The sequence below is a fragment of the Lepidochelys kempii genome, chromosome 7 (assembly GCF_965140265.1).
Source record: "Lepidochelys kempii isolate rLepKem1 chromosome 7, rLepKem1.hap2, whole genome shotgun sequence".
Classification (NCBI taxonomy): Eukaryota; Metazoa; Chordata; order Testudines; family Cheloniidae; genus Lepidochelys; species Lepidochelys kempii.
Window position 1 is genome coordinate 105,105,332 of NC_133262.1, and position 21,138 is coordinate 105,126,469.

General features: G+C 42.1%; 1 protein-coding gene across 3 annotated transcripts in view; it reads right to left on the bottom strand.

The window, feature by feature from the left end:
* The window catches only part of LHPP (phospholysine phosphohistidine inorganic pyrophosphate phosphatase), a 165,323-nt gene that overhangs the window by 118,206 nt on the left and 25,979 nt on the right, over window positions 1–21,138 (bottom strand). For all 3 annotated transcript variants that reach the window (XM_073354120.1, XM_073354119.1, XM_073354121.1), the window contains 4 exons: window positions 17,736–17,923; window positions 14,921–15,074; window positions 8,458–8,521; window positions 6,823–6,915 (listed from right to left, as the gene is read on the bottom strand). In XM_073354120.1, the coding sequence (XP_073210221.1) occupies window positions 6,823–6,915; window positions 8,458–8,521; window positions 14,921–15,074; window positions 17,736–17,923 (499 nt within the window). The remainder of the gene's footprint in view (window positions 1–6,822; window positions 6,916–8,457; window positions 8,522–14,920; window positions 15,075–17,735; window positions 17,924–21,138) is intronic.

The window sequence follows — 21,138 nt, forward strand, 5'->3', positions numbered from 1 at the left end:
GGTTTTATTGTAAATTTGTCAAAATCATCCATAGTTTCATCTGCCTTAAAACATTTGAATTACGTATTTCAATAACCTATAAGATGTGTTATTCTTTGACATACTACTGAACCATAAGAAGGCTCTGGCTACCTCTTAGAGATTTAAATTTCCAATCTACTAAAGTAATACCATCAATCTGTTATTTTTATGCCACTGAGGAAAGATTACAATGAAAACTGGACTTCAGGGAGTTCCTTCTACTCCAAGTGCAAGTTGAAAACATCTCAGCTGTAGAAGACAAAGTCAGGGTCTCAGTAAGAAGCAGTCATCAAGGGAAATGACTGGTGATTATTGGTTAAAGCAGTCTGAGAATTTTAAACATTGACACAGCCTACCATTACTGTAGTGAGATAGCATTGTAAAAAAAAGATATTTTTTCATTAAAAATAAGGTAATAGAAAATTGTAATATATTTTATAAAACACCTAATTCGTCTAAAATTATTTAACGATTGTGTGCTACTGCTGATTTGACGTTTAAATTGATTTCAGAAATGGAATAAATTATTACTGAGTATTTTATAATGGTAGAAGCAATTAAACTGCTCCTTATTTTGCAGTCATAGGTATAGACATACAGCACATTTAGGAGAGAGAGAAAAACATTATATAACAGATCATTAGGGAACCAATTGTATTGTAAGAACTCTGTACTTTTATATGTGTACACACACACACACACACACTCTCTCTCTCTCTCTCTCTTACATTTGCAAAGTCTAGTTAGGAAAAACCAGAATTAATGCTACCCAAACAACTTTGATTTGGCCCCCTTGTGCGTATGCATTATGGTACAACCTATTCTTCAGCCTACATACTATTTTTCTGCAGTGAAAAGTGTCAAGCAACTTAAACTATAGGTAGCACTACCAGCTCTGCCTATAATATAATTTCTTTCAGTTATTTAATACACACACACACACTTTTTATACATAAAAATATATATATTGAATATATAAAAAACATTCTATATAGACACACGCAACGTGGAGGCGTCTACCCAGGCCCTGGTCTTGACTTGCTGCGAATGAGGCCTGCATGTCCCTGCTGATGAAACCCAGGCTGAGGGAATCACCTGGTATGAGAGGTGTTTCCCTTAGGAAGCAGGTAAGAGAGCTGCAAGAGGAGATGCTTCATCTGCGTAGCATCCAGGAGCATGAGGATCTCATCAACAGGACGCCCATGTATACATCTGGGACAGAGGACGTTACCTGTCTACAGAGGACTACAGCAGCACCAGAGGAGGAAGGAGGAATGGCTGTTTTAAAGGGAAGAGATTGGCTGCTGGCCACATTGGCATTAGACAGTGCTCCACCCCACACCCAAGTCGACTGTCTATTGTGGTGACAAACCAGTATGCTGTACTGGTAACAGGAAGTTGAGGAGCAGACCCCAGTGACTGAGGAGGAGCTACCTACCCCAAAGGTGGAAGACTCATGGCCACTGCACCCAAGAGGAGGCGGCGTAAGGTGCTGGAGGTCAGAGACTCTCTTCTGAGGGGCATGGAGGCACCCATCTGCTGACCTGACATGATGACCAGAGAGATGTGTTGCCTGCCTGGGGCCCATGTCAGAGATGTTATGGAAAGGTTGCCGAGGCTCTCTGATCACTACCCTATGCTCCTCAGCCACATGGATACCAATGATTCTGTGAGGCAACCCTGAGGAGATCAGCAGTGACTACAAAGGTGAAGGGGTCAAGGCACCAACTGAACTCTTGTCCATCCTCCCGGTTGAATCATAGATTAGGGTTGGAAGAGACCTCATAAGAACATAAGAATGGCCATACTGGGTCAGACCAAAGGTCCATCCAGCCCAGAATCCTGTCTACCGACAGTGGTCAATGCCAGGTGCCCCAGAGGGAGTGAACCTAACAGGTAATGAATGACCTAGTGATCTCTCTCCTGCCATCCATCTCCACCCTCTGACAAACAGAGGCTAGGGACACCATTCCTTACCCATTGTGGCTAATAGTCATTAATGGACTTAACCTTCATGAATTTATCCAGTTCTCTTTTAAACCCTGTTATAGTCCTAGCCTTCACAACCTCCTCAGGCAAGGAGTTCCACAGGTTGACTGTGCGCTCAGTGAAGAAGAACTTCCTTTTATTTGTTTTAAACCTGCTACCCATTAATTTCATTTGGTGGGCCCTAGTTCTTATATTATGGGAACAAGTAAATAACTTTTCCTTATTCACTTTCTCCACACCACTCATGATTTTATATACCTCTATCATATCCCACCTTAGTCTCTTTTCCAAGCTGAAAAGTCCTAGCCGCTTTAATCTCTCCTCATATGGGACACGTTCCAAACCCCTAATCATTTTAGTTGCCCTTTTCTGAACCTTTTCTAATGCCAATATATCTTTTTTGAAATGAGGGGACCACATCTGTACGCAGTATTCAAGATGTGGGCGTACCATGGATTTATATAAGGGCAATAAAATATTCTCCGTCTGACTCTCTATCCCTTTTTTAATGATTCCTAACATCCCGTTTGCTTTTTTGACTGCCACTGCACACTGTGTGGACGTCTTCAGAGAATTATCCACAATGACTCCAAGATCTTTCTCCTGATTAGCTGTAGCTAAATTAGCCCCCATCATATTGTATGTATAATTGGGGTTATTAGGAGGTCATCTAGTGCAACCCCATGCTCAAAGCAGGACCAACACCAACTAAATCATCCAAGCCAGGGCTTTGTCAAGCCGGGTCTTAAAAACCTTTAAGGATGGAGATTCCACCACCTCCCTAGGTAACCCACTCCAGTGCTTCACCACCCTCCTAATGAAATAGTTTTTCCTAATATCCAACCTAGACCTCCCACACTGCAACTTGAGACCACTGCTTCTTGTTCTGTCATCTACCACCACTGAGAAGAGCCTAGCTCCATCCTCTTTGGAACCCCCCTTCAGGTAGTTGAAGGCTGCTATCAAATCCCCCCGCCCCCACTCTTCTCTTCTGCCGACTAAATAAGCCCAGTTCCCTCAGCCTTTCCTCATAAGTCATGTGCTCCAGCCCCCTAATCATATTCGCTGCCATCCACTGGACTCTCTCCAATTTTTCCACATCCCTTCTGTAGCGGAGGGCCCAAAACTGGACACCATACTACAGATGTGGCCTCACCAGTGCCAAATAGAGGGGTATAATCACTTCCCTTGATCTGCTGGCAATGCTTTTACTAATGCAGCCCATTATGCCTTCTTGGCAACAAGAGCACACTGTTGACTCATATCCAGCTTATCATCCGCTGTAATCCCCAGGTCCTTTTCTGCAGGACTGCTACTTAGCCAGTCGGTCCCCAGCCTGTAGTGGTGCATGGGATTCTTCCGTCCTAAGTGCAGGACTCTGCACTTGCCCTTGTTGAACCTCATCAGATTTCTTTTGGCCCAATCCTCCAATTTGTCTAGGTCACTCTGGACCCTATCCCTACCTTCCAGCATATCTACCTCTCCCCCCCAGCTCAGTGTCATCTGTAAAGTTGCTGAGGGTGCAATCTATCCCATCATCCAGATCATTAATAAAGATGTTAAACAAAACCGGCCCCAGGACCAACCCCTGGGGCACTCCTCTTGATATCAGCTGCCAACTCGACACTGAGCCGTTGATCACTACCCATTGAACCCAACAATTAAGCCAGCTTTCTATCCACCTTATAGTCCATTCATCCAATCCATACTTTTTTAACTAGCTGGCAAGAATACTGTGGGAGACCGTACCAAAAGCTTTGCTAAAGTCAAGATATATCATGTCCACTGTTTCCCCATATCCACAGAGCCAGTTATCTCATCATAGAAGGCAATCAGATTGGTCAGGCATGACTTGCCCTTGGTGAATCCATGTTGACTGTTCCTGATCACCTTCCTCTCCTCCAAGTGCTTCAAAATGGTTTCCTTGGGGACCTGCTCCACGATTTTTCCAGCGACTGAGATGAGGCCGACCACTCTGTAGTTCCCCAGGTTCTCCTTCTTCTCTTTTTAAAAGATGGGCACTATATTTGCCTTTTTCCAATTGTCCGGCACCTCCCCCGATCACCACGAGTTTTCAAAGATAATGGCAATGGCTCTGCAATCACATCAGCCAATTCCCTCAGCACCCTTGGATACATTAGATCTGGACCCATGGACTTGTGCATGTCCAGCTTTTCTAAATAGTCCTTAACCTGTTCTTTCATCACTGAGGGCTGCTCACCTCCTCCCCATACTGTGTTGCCTAGGACACCAGTGTGGGAGCTGACTTTGTCTGTGAAGACCAAGGCAAAAAAAGCATTGAGTACTTCAGGTTTTTCCACATCATCTGTCACTAGGTTGCCTCCCCCATTCAGTAAGGGTCCCACACTTTCCCTGACCTTTTTCTTATTGCTAACAAACCTGTAGAAACCCTTCTTGTTACCCTTCACATCCCTTGCTAACTGCAACTCCAGTTGTGTTTTGGCCTTCCTGATTACACCCCTGCATGCTTGAGCAATATTTTTATACTCCTCTCTAGTCATCTGACCAAGTTTCCACTTCTTGTAAGCTTTCTTTTTGTGTTTAAGCTAACCAAAGATTTCACTGTTAAGCCAAGCTGGTTGCCTGCCATATTTGCTATTCTTTCTGCACATTGGGATGATTTGTTCCTGCGCCCTCAATAAGGCTTATTTAAAATATAGCCAGCTTTCCTGGACTCTTTCCCCGCCTCATATTAGCCTCCCAGGGGATCCTGCCCATCAGTTCCATAAGGGAGTCAAAATCTGCTTTTCTGAAGTCCAGGGTCCATATTTTGCTACTCTCCTTTCTTCCTTTTGTGAGGATCCTGAACTCAACCATCTCATGGTCACTGCTGCCCAGGTTGCCACCCACTTCTACTTTCCCTACCAATTCTTCCCTGTTTGTAAGCAGCAGGTCAAGAGGAGGACCCTGGTTCCTCCAGTAGTTGTACCAGGAAGTTATCCCCAACACTCCAAAAACTTCCTGGATTGTCTGTGTACTGCTATATTGCTCTCCCAGCAGATGTCAGGGTGATTGAAGTCCCCCATTAGAACCAGGCCCTGTGATCTGGAAACTTCAGTTAATTGTCTGAAGAAAGCCTCGTCTACCTCATCCTCCTGGTCCGGTGGTCAATAGCACACGCCCACCACGACATCACCCTTGTTGCTCTCACTTCTAAACTTAACCCAAAGACTCTCAACAGGCTTTTCTCCAGTTTCTCCAGGCAAGGGCTCACACAGGGACACACACATGCTGGAGATGAATGCATGGCTGTGCAAATAGTGTCGATGGGAGAGCTTCAGCTTCCTCGACCATGGGATGCTGTTCCAGGAAGATGCTCTGCTGGGAAGAGATGGGGTCTACTTGACCAAGTAGTACTCTGAAGGACAGGATTAGAATTCAAAATCACCCTGACAAATTGGAGAGTTGGTCTGAATTCAACATGATGAAATTCAATAAAAGATAAGTGCAAAGTACTTCACTTAGGAAGGAAAAATCAAATGCATAACTACAAAATGGGGAATAAACGGGCTAGGTGGTGGTACTGCTGAAAAGGATCTGTGGGTTAAAGTGGATCACAAATGGAATATGAGTCAACAATGTGATGCAGTTGAGAAAATGGCTAATATTATTCTGAGGTGTATTAACAGATGTGTTGTATGTAAGACACAGGAATTAACTATCCTACTCTACTAGACACTGGTCAGGTCTCAGCTGGAGTATTGTGTCCAATTTCTAGTTCAAAAAAGAACTAGATAAATTTATGGAGGATAGGTCCATCAATGGCTATTAGCCAGGATGGACAGGGATGGTGTCCTAGCCTCTGTTTGCCAGAAGCTGAAAATGGGCGACAGGATGGATCACGTGATGATTACCTGTTCTGTTCATTCCCTCTGGGGCACCAGGCATTGGCCAGTGTTGGAAGACAGGATACTTGGCTAGATGGACCTTTGGTCTGACCCAGTGTGGCCGTTCTTATGTTAATTCTGGGTACTACACTTTAGAAGAGATGTGGACAAATTGAAGAGTCTTTTGTGGAGACTCTACTTTTGTTCTTTTTTGTGTTGTTGTTTCCTTTAACTTAAGTAATAGTCCTTCCTTCTGAAATACTCTAAGATGGTGGAGAGGAGAAAAGAGGGTGTGGTAAAAGGAGAGAATCAGAGGTGGTAAGGAAGGAAGGACAGAACAATTGAAAAGGGAGAGGAGGATGAAGGGATAATTAGGGAGAAGAAAGGTGTATGGTACAGGACACGCAGCGTGATAGGAAGAGGAAAGTAATGGAAGGGCACAAAGGATCACAAGAGGAAGAGGACAAAATATGGAAAAATTACACTGTATATTTCAGGAGTGAATTTCCTGCATTACAGTACTTCTACTAAGTGATTGAGAAGAACATGCAGTGGAGAAGAAATAGAGGAGGTCACTGCACTCGGGTATTTATACTACATTTACACTAGTAGACAAGGTCAGACTCTGCTGTCTAATTAGATTTGTGGGTTGGGCCAGAAATTTTTTTCTTTACAATGTTATTGTAAAGATTCTTCATCAGATCTTTCGAAGATTTCATGGGAATAAATATCCGTATAATGTAAATATAATGTAACATTTTAGAATGGCCATTAAACAAAGCACTTTTCATTTGCCAGTGTGGGCCCAATCCTGAAGTCCATACTCCATCAATCTTTCCACTGGTTTCAATGAAAGTTTTGACTGAGAAAAGATTGCCAGTTGGTGCCCCAGAAATATACTTTTTTTATTCAGGTGACAATAACTGCGCAGCACATCCAGTGAATGTTGCACAAGACATCTTACCTGCTGTGGCTCAACTTCCATCTCTGCCAAGGCTGACTGGAAAAACATTTTTGCCGGCTTTCCCACCACCTCAGCTTGAACATCACAAGCATACTAAGAAAAAGGACAGAAATAATATTGTATAGATTAGAAATGGATTTGTTCAACTCCACATTCTCTGTAGATTGTATGAAAGAGTATGCGATTACTGACTGATTCCTTTCAATAATGTATGGATTAGTAGATGCAGGTAACTAACAGAGGATTTGGATAATACAAGTGTTGACTGTTCTGTTAGGGGCAAAGGCCCTCTAGAAATGTGTAGAATTAAGAATTGGGCATATTTTCCAACATGAAAGTAGTTTTCTAATTCTAATCTTGCTCACACTTGAGTCACAAAAATTCATTGTTACAGCAATGATGTGCTTTGCTGACAAACTTGTGTTCAGGAATTGTGGGTGAATTTCAAGGATATGGAGGTTTTGTGAACCATATAGCCCATTTTTAAGGTTGAAAGCCTTATTTAGCTGTAGTTATATACCCATGTTGTAATAAATAAGACGTTCCTAGCTAACAGGAAGCCTGCACTGTTTATTATGGACAGGCAACCCTCCCCAAAAGCTACATTGGCACAAGTGAGTTCACTGCATTCACATGGTACAGTATATATACATGCTCTTTATTTTTCCATTAGAATGCTCCCTGTATCCCCTCCCCTCCCACTTTGCTCCTTTCTCCCTAGTTGCTCTGAATTTATTTTTAATCCCTCTCTGAGCCTCAGGGCAGGTCTACACTACAAACTTGCATTGGTAAAGCCGTAGCGCTTCTGGTGAACATGCTCTAAACTGACGGGCAAGAGCTCTTCTGTCAGCTTAATTCCATCTCAGCAAGAGGCAGTAGCTATATCGGTGGGAGAGCAGCACTGTCTACACAGGGAGTTAAGGTCAGTATAACTATGTCGCTAAGGGGTGTGGATATTTTCATACCCCTGAGCAATGTAGTTATACCAAAATAAGTGTGTAGTGTAAACCTGGCCTCAGTAAACGGGGCATAATAACTCGTCCCTTCACTCATATTTAGCGCGACTTATCTAATAGGCCCCATTCCTATTATGACTTCAGCACACGCCTAGTTTCATGCATGAGTCATCTAATTATAATCAATGGCATTACTCATATGCTGAAAGTTGGACATGTGCTTAAACATCTTGCTAAATCAGAACTTTACACTGTAAGCTCTTAAGAAAAAGGAGTTTCTTACCATGCACATTCCTAGCGCAAAGCCTTGCATAAAGGGGCACCAGTCCTGGTTGGGATATCTAGCCTTTGTAACAGGAATTCTCTCTGCCCCATTCTTAACTGAATTTCTTAATTGTATTTTTCCTCTCTGACTCCTTTTTCCACTATCTTTCCTTCCCATACAGGAGCCCAATAATATTAAAGTTCAAGCTGAAACTTTTGAATACATAATATAAGAATGGGGTTAGAGCCAAGCAGAATGAGTTCACCCATTCACATGCGCAGCAATGCAGTTAATTTATAGTTATTTCCTCTCCCAAAATGAGCAAAAAGAATCACAGAAGATAACACATATTTCTATCAGTTATTTTGAGCAAGGTGCACAGAGCAGGTAAACATAATACAAGGTATAACATACCTCTAATGCCTTCATATACACTCCAACGTCAAGTTTCAGACCATCGGTTTCTTTATAATAGCGTCTGGAAATGGAAGTGATAAAGATGTTGGCAATTGAACATAAACTATATTCTATTAATTCTGTGCCTATGCAAATGTGTGTATGGCTGGGACTAGAAGATAAGTAATTAAGAATTCTGGAGCCTTAATTTACAGTGAATTGTACTATGCAGTCTGTCCGCTACTCAATGTGGTGCACTGCTAACGGGGAGACCTAACCAGATCCCAAGATCAAATTCAGACCTGCCACATGTTGCATAATTCCACTGACTCCAATGAAAAGTTCAACCATCCTATGCCAGGGCTGAATTTGGGACATTAGTTCGGGGGTAAGCTGCCTGAGGGGGCTCCTTATTCAAAATAACACAACCAGTTTAAGAGCGCCTCTATTTTCTTGACTTTTTTTTTTTAGAAGTTCATCTATCCAAAAAGAGATTAACTGCAAAATTATTAGCATTGACTTCAATGGAGTTGCAACTGCTTATGTCAGGCCCAACATAATTCTCTGGTTCTATCTGGCTACAGTTCTTAAGTCATAGGGTCTACACCTCCTCCCAGTGAAATCAATCAGTTTTGCCATTAAGTTTGGCAATTGCTGCACAGTACTGGGACTGTATTGTACAAGCCACAGGATACACCACTTACACACAAACAATTCATGGAGAAAGATCACATAATATATTAATGACTAAATTTTTTCACATATCTGTTAACAAATGCTAAAACTTTACAGTTTGTTATTATCATTTGTATTGTGGTAGCAGGCAGTGGCCGCAAACAGTTTCAGAGCCCGACAGTGGTAGTCACAGTAGAAACACATACACTTTTCCCATGTGTTTCCTGCAAAGTTTAAATGAATACTGCAGGGAGATGTTAGTGGAGAATCTTGCTGATTCACTGCAGCAGGTGTAGTCTGTTAACTCCACCCTGGATAGAAGGGAAGCGTGTGTGTGGATTTTTCTCTTGAGTGGTCCTGTGAACAGGACTGTCTCTAGGCACCAGCAAAGCAAGCACGTGCTTGGGGTGGCACAATTCCAGGGGCGGCATTCCGGCCACCCTCTTTTGCTTGGGCGGCATTCCGGCCACCCTTGGGCAGTTGCACTCTCGGAGCTTGGGGCGGCAAATTTTTGCTTCGGGCGGCAAAAAACCTAGAGCTTGTTCTGCCTGTGAACAAAGGGTTGGAACTGAGAAGTTCTAAGAGGGAAGTCGAGAAGCAATCTGGAGAAAAGGCTTACACTGTCATTTATGGCCAAGGTCTTCAAAATTGTTTTGGGTGCCCAACTTGAGATGTTTTAAAGGGACCCTCTTTTTCAAAAATTGCAAAGCACCTATCCTCGGAATCAGCTGCCTCAAGCTGAACACCCAAAATCACTAGTGGCTCTGAAAACCTTGGTGCCTGCCTAAGTGTTATAATGAGTTATCTTTAAAAATAAAGCCATGCGTCCTCTCCCCCCAACCCCCCCACAATCTTCCACTGTGTGTGTTGGCTGTTTTTTGGAACAGGAGGAGCACCATCTGTTCCAGCACCTAGGACATAATACGTTGGGCTACATTTGGCAACTTGTTTTCTTCAGGCTGGAGAAGTACTACTGTGGAGGTGAAGCCTTTCAAAAAGCTGATTTAGTCATAGTTATTTTTGAGTTTTTAAAGAGCAGGTTATTAATGCTAAACCAAAACAGAGATAAATACCGGTGGCCCTGAAGGAGCCATTCTTGTCTGTTGTGCAACACACATTTTGGTTTTTTTTTTTAAATGTTAATTCTTGGCCCCAGAAGCTGTAGTGACAACTTCTTATCTCAAGGGCTCAATAGACCTTAATGGAAATGGAAAAATCTTCTTAGTTTGTGGATTATTGACCTGTTGGAGAACAGCTTAATGGCTGCCCAGGAGCAGTTAAATCCATTGTGCTGCTACCCCTTGACACATTTTGTCTGTGGATTCTTCAATATGGGTGAAAAGTCCCTACAACTATTCGTGTAGAAGAATAAACAGAAAGATAAAGAAAAAGATTGAGAACCAGCAATGTCATCACTTTTGTACATCAAAGAACCAGCTGATTGCAAATAACACTGTCCTTCCAAATATAAAACAGAATGACCCTATGTTATAGATCTGCAACACAAAAGTGATAAAACCTTTGAATCCCATGTGTATTTATTTATTTGTGTTGCCTTAAATTAAAAACAGGCTGACCAATTTTTTATTAAAGATTCTTTTTAAAAAACATGTGTTCAAATTCTGTGAGCTCAAATTTCATCTGGAGCCTATTTTTTATGACCAAGCACATGCACACTACAGACAGGGGTGCTATAGAAATTGCTGAGCTAGACAGTCTGCTAGATAGGTTTCCAGACCCTGAAAACAGAGGTTGTATGAGACACAGTGGCACAAATGATGTCAAGAATAGGGTCAGCGATCTAAAGTGCCACGTAAAAAGCATCAATGAACTGCCCTTACTGTTCACGTATGGAATTAGAGTAATTAAAAAAAACAGAACACCTTGACTGATTTCTTCTAAAGTTTTAGTTCATTCTCTAGAAAGCAAAAGTGTCAGAGTCACTGAAGCAGAATGCCCTCCTTCTGAAAATGGAGTGATTTACATTTAGCATCTGTTTTGGACTGAGAGTGGGAATTGGCTTTGTAATTTCTTCTGTCATGCCACTGTCAGAAAATTAAGCTGTTTACGCTAGACTATAGAAGGTTAATGGCTGTTCTAGCAAAGGTCAAGTGGCCATTTTAAAGAGAGGCTGTGCTGAATAATCGAAAATGGCAGAAGGATAAAGCATAAAATCTTATCTGACTGCTCATTGTACATTTTTTTCAGTCATGTAGGGACCTGTCTGCAGCCTGATCAGGAAAACTTTAAAGATCTGTACTAATGCAAATTACCATTATAATAAGAAAATATAAAAGTACTAAATAATCTTAAAAGCTTTGGGGTAACTTGACCATACTTAGGGCAAAATTAAACACTGTTATTTGATTTGTCTTGGTATAAATGCTGGCAGCTCATACTTAGTCATGATGGCATGCAATTTGCCTGTCCTGTAAAAAAGAAAAATTAAATCACGTGCAATGTAAAAACAAGCAAAGGCTTTTAAAAATAACTTGTGAGCTAATTCTTTTTTACATGTGGTCATTTGATTTGTTTTCTTGGATCATGAAGTGCATTTTGGATTGTTTTTTTCTACTCTGCAGGGTCTGGAATTTTATTTTCAAGTTAAAGTTGTATGTAGTTCATGTTCAGATTTTGACAGTATTAAATATAGCAGCTTTTAAAAAGTGTCAAAGCCAGAATATAATTTCATGATCTTTTTCATGACAATTAAATCACTATGTAACATTTATATCCTCTTCTGGGACAGTTCTCCGTCCCATTAAAACCAATAGCAAAACTGCCACTGATTTTACTCGCAGCAGGCCTGGGCTCTATCCTCAGCTTGTGTAAACTGTAATAGGCCTGAGGATCTCCCACTGTTACTATATTGGTTGAATTATCTTAACAGTGAATGTTGCCACCTAGTTCTCTTTCAATTTTAAGCACCCAGACAGTGGGTTTGATTTCTGTCTCATGCAGGTGTAAACTGGGAGTAACTTCATCAATAGACAGGTTTCAGAGTAGCAGCCGTGTTAGTCTGTATTCACAAAAAGAAAAGGAGTACTTGTGGCACCTTAGAGACTAACAAATTTATTTGAGCATAATGCTCAAATAAATTTGTTAGTTAGTCTCTAAGGTGCCAAAAGTACTCCTTCTCATCAATAGAGTTTCATCGGTGCATAACACGTGTGAGATTAGCATAAGAATTGGAATCAATCGCATAATTTATACAAGGGTGCTCAAACTGCTCAGAATCCAAGGGTGCACTGGTAATTTGCAGTGTGCAGATTACTAATCTCTTTGGATACCAATGAGTCAGATTTTTCAGCCTTTCTGTTCGAGAAGTGTTTTCTCCCCCGTGCCTTACAGTCTTCAGCTTAGCTTCCAGTTAACTAACTTTTAAACACAGTTGTCTTTTCAGGAATGTGCCACTGGCAGGGCCATCCCTAGAGGAGTGCGGGGCCCGGGGCAGAAGTGACAGATTTGTCTCTTCTGGGACTGACCATGTCGGCCAATTGCACTGGCCCGCGGGGCCCACCAAAGCGCAGGGCCTGGAGCGGTTGCCCCAATTCGTCCTACCTAAGGGACAGCTCTGGCCACTGGACTTTTCATCTCCATCGCCTGGTTCAGAATATATGTCCACCTTTATACAACTTTTGCAACTTTTGTATGTCTGTTTGTGTCCCAAATTTGCATAGGCCCTGAAACTGCCCCTCACTCTGAAGGCATGCATGTATATAAAATCTTTGTTCGTGAATCAGTATCACACATAACACCAGGACAGTACTAAAAATAGCACCTGCTAGTTGAATGCTACTACTTGGCCAACAAAAGGCCTATCAACCCACATGACAAAATGAGGTATCATAATCCAAATTTTTAAGCACTAATTTTGCTGACACCATTTTGCACATTCTGGCAATCTCAGCAGAGAAGCCAAGGATTAAAGGGATATGAAGACTAAACTAACCTCTTATTCCTAGAATTGGTCCCTCAAGGACACTTCCCATGCTTAACCTGTCCTGCGCCCATGATGCTGTCGACTCTATACCCATCACAAGCACACTGCTGAGTCAGAAATAATTTTTTTAATTATTTTGGTAATAGTCTTTAATTATAATTATATTGCTATACTATTGTTCATTGTTTAGGTGCCATATATCACTTCCTACGTACAAGGCAAGACTCATCATGATTCGTTCCAAGTGTTCCCTTAGACTCTAAGATCTTCAGTTTCTTTTGTGGAGTCTGTGTTGATCTTTCTTACTCTGTTACAGCACAGCAACTTAAACCCATGCTAAACTTTAAATATGGGCTTCCGGATTAGCTGGAACCAGGCCTCCGAGAATAGCTCCTTCATAGAATCATAAAATATCAGAGTTGGAAGGGACCTCAGAGGTCATCTAGTCCAACCCCCTGCTCAAAGCAGGACCAATTCCCAATTTTTGCCCCGATCCCTAAATGGCCCCCTCAAGGATTGAACTCGCAACCCTGGGTTTAGCAGGCCAGTGCTCAAACCACTGAGCTATCCCTCCCCACAAATCAGATGTTCTTATTTTTCAGTATCATAGAATATCAGGGCTGGAAGGGACCTCAGGAGGTCATCTAGTCCAACCTGCTGCTCAAAGCAGGACCACTCCCTGATTTTTGCCCCGATCCCTAAATGGCCCCCTGAAGGACTGAACTCACCACCCTAGGTTTATCAGGCCAATGCTCAAACCACTGAGCTATCCCTCCCCCCTCAGTATAAGCTGAAAGCTGTGCTTATAATAAACACTTGCCATGCTATGGAACCTTCGCCATACCAATGAGCCCCCTTTACACCAAGAGCATAACCGAAGAGTGAATCTATATTAACAGGCAAATATTGTTTAGCCTCCAAGCTCCAAGGACTTTCAAGCAACTGTATAGAAACCAACTTCTCATTTACGTGGTTCTCATAGCTCATGGTGGAGCCCCAGCATAGAAGCCATTCTTTAGGAATGCTGCTTCTATAGTTAGTTTTCACAGATATCTTTTGAAAGTAGAACGTGCCCTGTGATGGCCAACTTATTTCACACAGACCACTGAGCAGCAATTAGCCTAACATAGCATCAACTCACTTCTGATCAGGGCAGGGTTTGAACCTGGAAGTGAAAATTTGGCTCGCTGTTCACTCAGACATAAGGAACTTTGTTACCAGCCTTCTGAGCCATCTGATCCTCCCCAACATTAGCCTGTAATGGCTTCATATGCATGTGGAGTTTATGGACCACCTCGAAGATCACCAACGCCAGGAAGACCCAGCTCTCACTGTGGGTCAAAAGGCTTGGCTTGCAGCAAGACACCTCTGTTTGAACAGGCCATCCCACAGGCTAGACCAGGGGTTCTCAAACTTCATTGCACAGCGACCCCCTTTTGAAAACAAAAATTACTTCATGACTCCAGGAGGGGAGACCGAAGCCTGAGCCCGCCCAAGCCCCAATGCCCCGGGTAGGGGGTCCGAAGCCCAAGCCCCACCAGTCTAGGCAGGGAGGCCAAAGCTGATCCTGATTCTTGCTTACTGAACTTGGCTCTTGCGATTCCTCCAACTTCTGCTCAACAACTATCATCCCTGACGTGCAGCCCCAGACCAGCTGTGACCTCTAGGTCGTCTATGCCCCGGTCCCTTACACACGTGAATTGGTGGCTACATCCCCCAGTTGGCTTTGAAAATCTCAGTCATTGTGTCAGCAGAAGAGAGCAATGGGATTCATGAGGTCTGGTGACAGGTATGTACAAACAGACTTGGAACACTAGCAAAATATACAGCCCTAGGTGTACTAACTAACAGTGCTTAACTCACCCTCTTCCCAGAGATATGAGAATAGGATTTTCCAGTCCAATCAGAACTCTGAAAGCTTCATTGAGATTTTTGTAGGAGAAATTGTCCGCTGCATCTCCAATTACCACGCAGTTTGGGTTTGCTTTATCAAGCTGATCAAATTCAGGGACCAGATCTAAAGAGAAAAGAAACAAAATAAAACACAAATCCCACATCTTGTAAGAAACAATTGGAATTGCTGGTTTTCTTCTAGTTTTGCATCTCTCCTCTATTCATTGCCTGTTGGGCAAAACTATGAATGCCAGGTTAATATCTACATGCCAGCCCTTTTTAGTTTCAAGTAGCAGTGGATCATGGACCACATGCACCTTCCCTCCACAATGTGGCATGGGAAGGAAGGGGAGCAGAAGGAGACATGGGGAGAAACTTAGCAAAATATATTGTATTTCTTGACTATGATACAATAAGGGAACCCAGAGAAAACAGCAATATTATCAAGAGGTCGAAGGCAAAAAAAACAGCCTTCCTGTACTTCAGCAGCAAGTTTGTGGGCTCCAATGGTGTATTTATTTCTAGAACTGAAGTACTGTAGATCCCCAAAACACAGGCATTTTGGTATTTTGAGAAAGGAATGCATGAATAGGAGATGGCAGGCACGCATCAGTTGTTTAGAATGACTCGGACACAGAGCTGAAGATCAGTATTTCAGTTACATTTTGGAAAGGAGTTTGGATTGATAACAAAATACAGCACATCTCTGCATTCTCAAAAATGACATCTTCCAAATGGGACCACTGTCAAGATAAACTGACCTAACAGCCTAATAACCTTCCGGTGTCCTTTCCCCTTCCCTGAGATTTCCACTCCATCCTGTAATTTCCCTGAGGATCTTTTCATATCTTCCCTTCCTTAAATACTGCTTACCATCTGCCTTGAGGACTCTGGACCTCATCCAAAGCCCATGATGTCAAGGGAAAATACTTTGAATCAAACCCTATGTCTTACTGAGAAAGATTAGAGAGATTCAGTTTCCCTAGGAACCTGTTTATAACTCTCCTTAATTGACTAGAAGGTTGCTATTGAATGAAATGAGATGTTCTTTGTCCCATCACACTCCTCCTTCTCCACAATCTAGGATGTGAGGTTGGAAATCAAAGCTAGATCTCAGGGCCTGGTGTGGGAGAGTGTCCTTTTCAGAGACCATGAGAATATGGTAACCCATTGTCCTCTTTCTAAGGGAAGGCAGCATGATTACGTGGTTAGAGCATAGGACAGGGACTCTAGAGAAGGGTGTTTTGATAAAGGAGGTTTCCTCAGTTATGCTGCTTAGGAGGTGAGGAATGAAATTCTGCTCCTTCCATTTCCCTCCAGAAGACCCTCCATAGATTCCAGTTTCTGGCCAGTCTCTATTGATAATCAAAACATCCTATCAGATGCCATTTTGATTTTCACACAGAGAAGAATCTGCTCTCTCTTAAACACAGTCCTCTTGGTGATATTGACACCTACAAAAACTGAGCATATTATTTTAATAAATCACACATCATACATTCATTCCTGTCATGTCGAACAAAAAAAATAATGAAAAAAGAGTAGGCCAAGCCCATAAGCCCTTGTATTTTAATTTTACAAGACCCTGGGATTTTATTCCCCACCCTCCCTGGAAAGAGCTAACTTTTGCAGTCCTGATAAACTGATCTCTCCATTTTATGAAATCCCAGTTTTGCTCCAGAGTAACACAACGTGAGCTGACCAAGGACAGCCAAGTAGGGATGTAGGGCCTGCTTATGCAGCTGTTTTGCAAAATTGGAGCTACACTGTGCCTTCTGGCACATCCCTGAGCAAGGTGGGGCATTTATTGCCCCACTCTAGGAGTGGCTCCAGGAGGCACTGTGTAGTAAACTTGTTGGCCTACATTAGGAGCAAACTGTGACCCACTATGTATGGTCAGCGGAACTGGTGGCATTTTGGGGAGTCAGCGCCAAGGCTCCATCATTCCCCACTCCACTGCATGCATAGCTACTCCAGAGGGAGCGGAAATCAGCACACACTGTCCTCTTACCTGTGGGCACCTGTATGCAAAGTCTGGGTAGCCCAGACACACAGGTGCATCTTCCATTGAATTCAATGGGAGAAGTATCTATGCAAGCAAAGAATTTGGCCCATAATGCACTATAAGGGTGAAATTCAGCTTCTGTCGTCAGGGCCCCAGAAGGTCCCCAGCACAATGGAACTGCAGAGACTCATTCAGTATGCAATTTCACCATCTTCCAGCAGATCTATATACCATTTCAATGGATCTGTGACAGGGTGCAAGGGCATCACAGTGCCTGATCCCTGATGAATAAGAGATTCATGCAGCTCAGCCTCCCTCTCCTTTTGCCCAGATAAAGGCTGCTTGGGAGACAGAAGGGGGAGAATACCACTGGGAAGATGAGACTGCAAACCCAGGACGGTGAGGTTTTTGTTCTCTTTATTTGCCTGTGTTCTCTGTTTTATTGCTTGTTATAAACATTGTTCCTTAAAGAAAAAGCGTTGACGGCTGTGCGTTTCTGCTGAGACTAAGTCATTCCACCTGCTTACAGATCTACTGGGTGGCACCAGGGTAAATGAGAACTGAATCTGGCCCCATCACGGACATTTACTACAGCTACATTACTGGAGAAAACGGAATTAAAGAGCTTTTCCTGACAGGAAAACATCAACCAGATGTTCTTATCCTCACAGTTTTCTCAGTAAAAGTGACATCTCTCCTGACCCAGACTGGCTGTCAATCCACGGCATGCTGAGCTGCTAATCTGTATTAGTCTCAAAGTCTACTGAAGTGTTGTCCCACCATCATGTACGAGGAGGTGTGGCCTCAGGTTTCGCTCCTTCAGAATGCGACAGGCTGCTGGTGCCGGGGCAGTGACTTCATTCACCGAAATGTTGAACCCCAAGCGCTGAAGCTTCTCCACTAACTTGCCTCGAGTGGCCTGGGTTTCATTGGTGCAGAACCGCAACTTCAGGCCAGACGCTTTGATCCTGTTGTGTAAAATGAGTGGAGATGCTAATCAGACAGGTAACGTGTAGGGAGAGAAAGATTTGTCACCTCAAAGCTCATGGATAACCAGGGTGGGAAGGAAAGGGAGGAATACATTTTAAGCACAAACGCAAAGATTTAGGAGTATTATTATTTACTTTTAACATAGTGCAACAAAAGTAACAGCACTTTACAAACACATCAGAAGACAAGGCCCTGCCACAAGGAGCTCAGAATCGAACTCAAAATTGTAATACACATGAAAAGACCAGGTGCCAGCGTGGAGTAGCCCCCTTCTCTATGAACACCCATCCCCCTCACTTACTGCACTTACTGACAGTCTGCAAACGTTTTAAAGATACCATCCTAGGACCAGGCATGACCGTGGATCACAGGATGTGACTTTCCTGTTGCACTGTAGATCTAGGGTGGTATCTAGCATTTAAAACTGCGGTCTACTTTCAGCTTCCCCTGAGCTACCTTGGGGCTGTGGACCCCTTATGATGGACAGCCCACCCACCAGGGAGCCCAAGCAGCACATGAGGCCTGGAGCCTACTGACCCAGTCCAGAAAGTGGTCAGCACAAAACGGAAAGTGTCTGGCCAAGGCACACTAGAATCATATTGATTCAGCTCATCTCATAGGCAACCTACACCAGCAGAGCCACAGCCATAAAGTAGAACTGCAAGCAATGCTGGCCATTCCCAGGGGGTGAATCACCCTTTCAAATGCACTTTCTCTCTGTGTAACAGAAGAGGTAAATCCAGCTCTGCATCTTTCAGCCTTTGGTCCAGAGAGTTGCACTCGTTAACTGAGGGCATTGTATAGCCATAATGACAAAGGTTAGCATGATATCATCATGTAGTAGCATTTTAACTCAGATTTGCACCTTCCCACTTACTTAACTTCTGTTCCAATGATCAACCCTATTATATGGCTATTGAATTACAGTGCAGGGGAGTTACCCTGTTATATAATAAAACAATAATATTTTGCACTTGTATAGTCACAAGGTACAGCCAGGCCACTTCCTCATGTTGCAATAATGGTGCTCATATCAATATGTGCATGAGTGCTGTAGCAGCCACATTTTAATCTCTTCCCCAAACAAAACATCTGTGCTGTTATTTGTTGACTTCATTGGGAGTCTGGGGGCTGAGCAACTCTGAAAAACAGGGCCCTATTTGGTAGGTACCTTTATATGGATTTATTTTAGGCATCCAAACTTGAAAATGTTGGTCTTAACCTCCGTGTGCTTCAATATACCCATCCATGAAATGGAGATAAATGATCATGCTTGACTATCTCACAGAAATATTGACTGGTTTAATCAATGTTTGTAAAGCATGTCTGGCTCCTTAGAGAAAAGGGAAGTAGTTATGGTTAGCGTACTGAACTGGGAGGCAAGAAACAAAAGTTCTATTCCTGGCTCACTGCTGTGAGATCTTATGCAAGGTTTCCCCATATGTAAAACAGGTATGATGGTACCTGTATAGCACTCTGAGATCTACAGATGAAAGGTGCAATATCAGAACTAGTTATTGTTATTATGCTTAATTACAGTCATATTGACAATTATTTCATGACTCTATCCTGTGACATGATATAAAGGCCAAGATTTTCCAAAAGCAATTTAGTGATTATGGGTTCCTCAAGTTTTCGTTGCCCAACCTGAGATGCCACAAAGAGGCCTATTCTTAGAGGACAAGCACTGAGGATTTTCTGAAAATCAGGCTCTTGTAAGGCACCCCAAAATGGAGCCATGCCACATCACTAGTTGCTTTAAAATATCTTGGCCAAAAGGACTGAAGTTAATATGGATTTAGGTGCCTAACCTTAAACACCAGTGTTTGATAGTTTGGAACTAATTTTATACATTTTTATTAAAATGTTGTAAGAAGAAACAATAGTTTTTTGTAAGGAAAGGATCATTCTGCTCTGCTTCTCCTCTCCAGATGACAAAATGTGTGGATTCTTTCCCCAATGAAGTTCATAGTAGCATGGTAGCAACAGAAAAACTAGTTAGATAAAATATATTTGGTGAAGAATCTTCCATCAGAAAGAATTCTTAGAAATCTGATCCTAATGTAGGGCGCCCCCTCTACACATTTACACTGTCTGGCAACGTCTTCTTCAATAACACAGGTGATTCATTTCTTTCTTATTATTTGTCTTTCCTAATCATAGGTATGTGAATTATCAATTACACTTAGTGGTTAATTGCCCTTCATAAAGATAGCTTTTCTATTTTAAATTAGGCAGTTAATATATTGTAACTAATAGCATTCACTTGTACATTATAAATATATCTTCATTGATTAGAGCAGTGAATGTGAGATTAACTCACAAGTTAATGAAGCAATTGAGTGAAGAAGTGCAGGGTGTACCCAGGGAATAATTATTGTTAATGAATTATGATGTGACCTTCTCAGAACAATGAACAATTGGTGTGACAGTTAGATGACAGTATTTCACATCTGTTATTCTAAACATGATTTCAGGTACAGTTAAAAAACAAAACGATATATTTTATATATACAACAAAACTTTAGGGAGCGTTTTACAGTTAAAACAATTTAATTTAAACACAAATTGTATTGTCCCATCCTTGGAAAAAATCATGGCTCATGACTGGCTGAAACAACCATGTGATGAATAAAAATCTACTGTTTATTTCCTCAAAGGTCAATAAAATGAGTTCTAGAACAATATTAAACAATCAAATTTTATTGCAAATAACTGCAACTTGATAGGTTATGATGTATGCAGCAAAAATTATTATTCAGCTCACTGGAAGTGAATAATAGGGTTTTTTTTTTAATATATTTTCTAACTCTTCTCCTCTTTAGAATGTTAGAAGGAAAAACACTTACACTTCTGAAACTCATGACCATATTGGAGACATTCAGAAATATTTAACAATGCTAATATCAACCTCATATTTTGATGACCATCAATATTCACTGTCTTTCAGACCAATGACTCTTAGTGTTTATGTCAACAGAAGTAGGTAACTTCTTTGCAGAGCTGAGCCCATACTAAGCAATGAGTAGACTTGATCAGAAAAATGGGTTTTTTTCCTGTGGAAAATGTCTATGAAAAAGAAAAAAATAGTTCTCCAAAAATGTTTGGTGAAAAATCAAACACCGAACATTTGGATTTGGAAATGCTGCCGGGTCACCTCATGATTCATTTCTTTCTTATTATTTGTCTTTCC